This window comes from Arachis duranensis, chromosome 9 (genome assembly GCF_000817695.3).
Source record: "Arachis duranensis cultivar V14167 chromosome 9, aradu.V14167.gnm2.J7QH, whole genome shotgun sequence".
NCBI classification, from domain to species: domain Eukaryota; kingdom Viridiplantae; phylum Streptophyta; class Magnoliopsida; order Fabales; family Fabaceae; genus Arachis; species Arachis duranensis.
The window spans coordinates 27,775,219-27,775,539 of record NC_029780.3 but is presented as its reverse complement, the minus strand read 5'-3'; the positions used below and the strand labels follow the sequence as shown (position 1 = coordinate 27,775,539).

Here is a 321-nt window from a genome sequence, read left to right as displayed (position 1 = left end):
CGGCCACGTCGATTTTCGACGAATTGCCGAAAGCAACAATCGTTTCGGTGTCGCGACCGGAGACCGGAGAAATTAGCCCAATCTTGCTTTCTTATACAATTGAGTTGGAGTACAAGCAGGCACGTACCACTTCTTTTTTTCGAGAAGATTTTTCATTTTCTTGCTCTTTGATTTCTGTGTCTTAGTTAAAATCTGATTCATGCACCAAAACTTTTGGTTGGTTCAACTGACTGCGTAATTGATTTTGGTTTATTCCATTGTTGGTCAAATTGGTTGACTTGAGTCATGCAGAAAAGGAGAAAAGCTATAAGTATTCAAGTA

The 321-nt window shown here is 39.6% G+C and overlaps 1 protein-coding gene across 1 annotated transcript in view; it reads left to right on the top strand.

Moving 5' to 3' along the window:
* Positions 1–321, top strand: part of LOC107465274 (phospholipase D zeta 1-like) — a 13,526-nt gene that overhangs the window by 2,308 nt on the left and 10,897 nt on the right. The window contains exon 2 of the mRNA XM_021131856.2: positions 6–119. Within this exon, the coding sequence (XP_020987515.2) occupies positions 6–119 (114 nt within the window). The remainder of the gene's footprint in view (positions 1–5; positions 120–321) is intronic.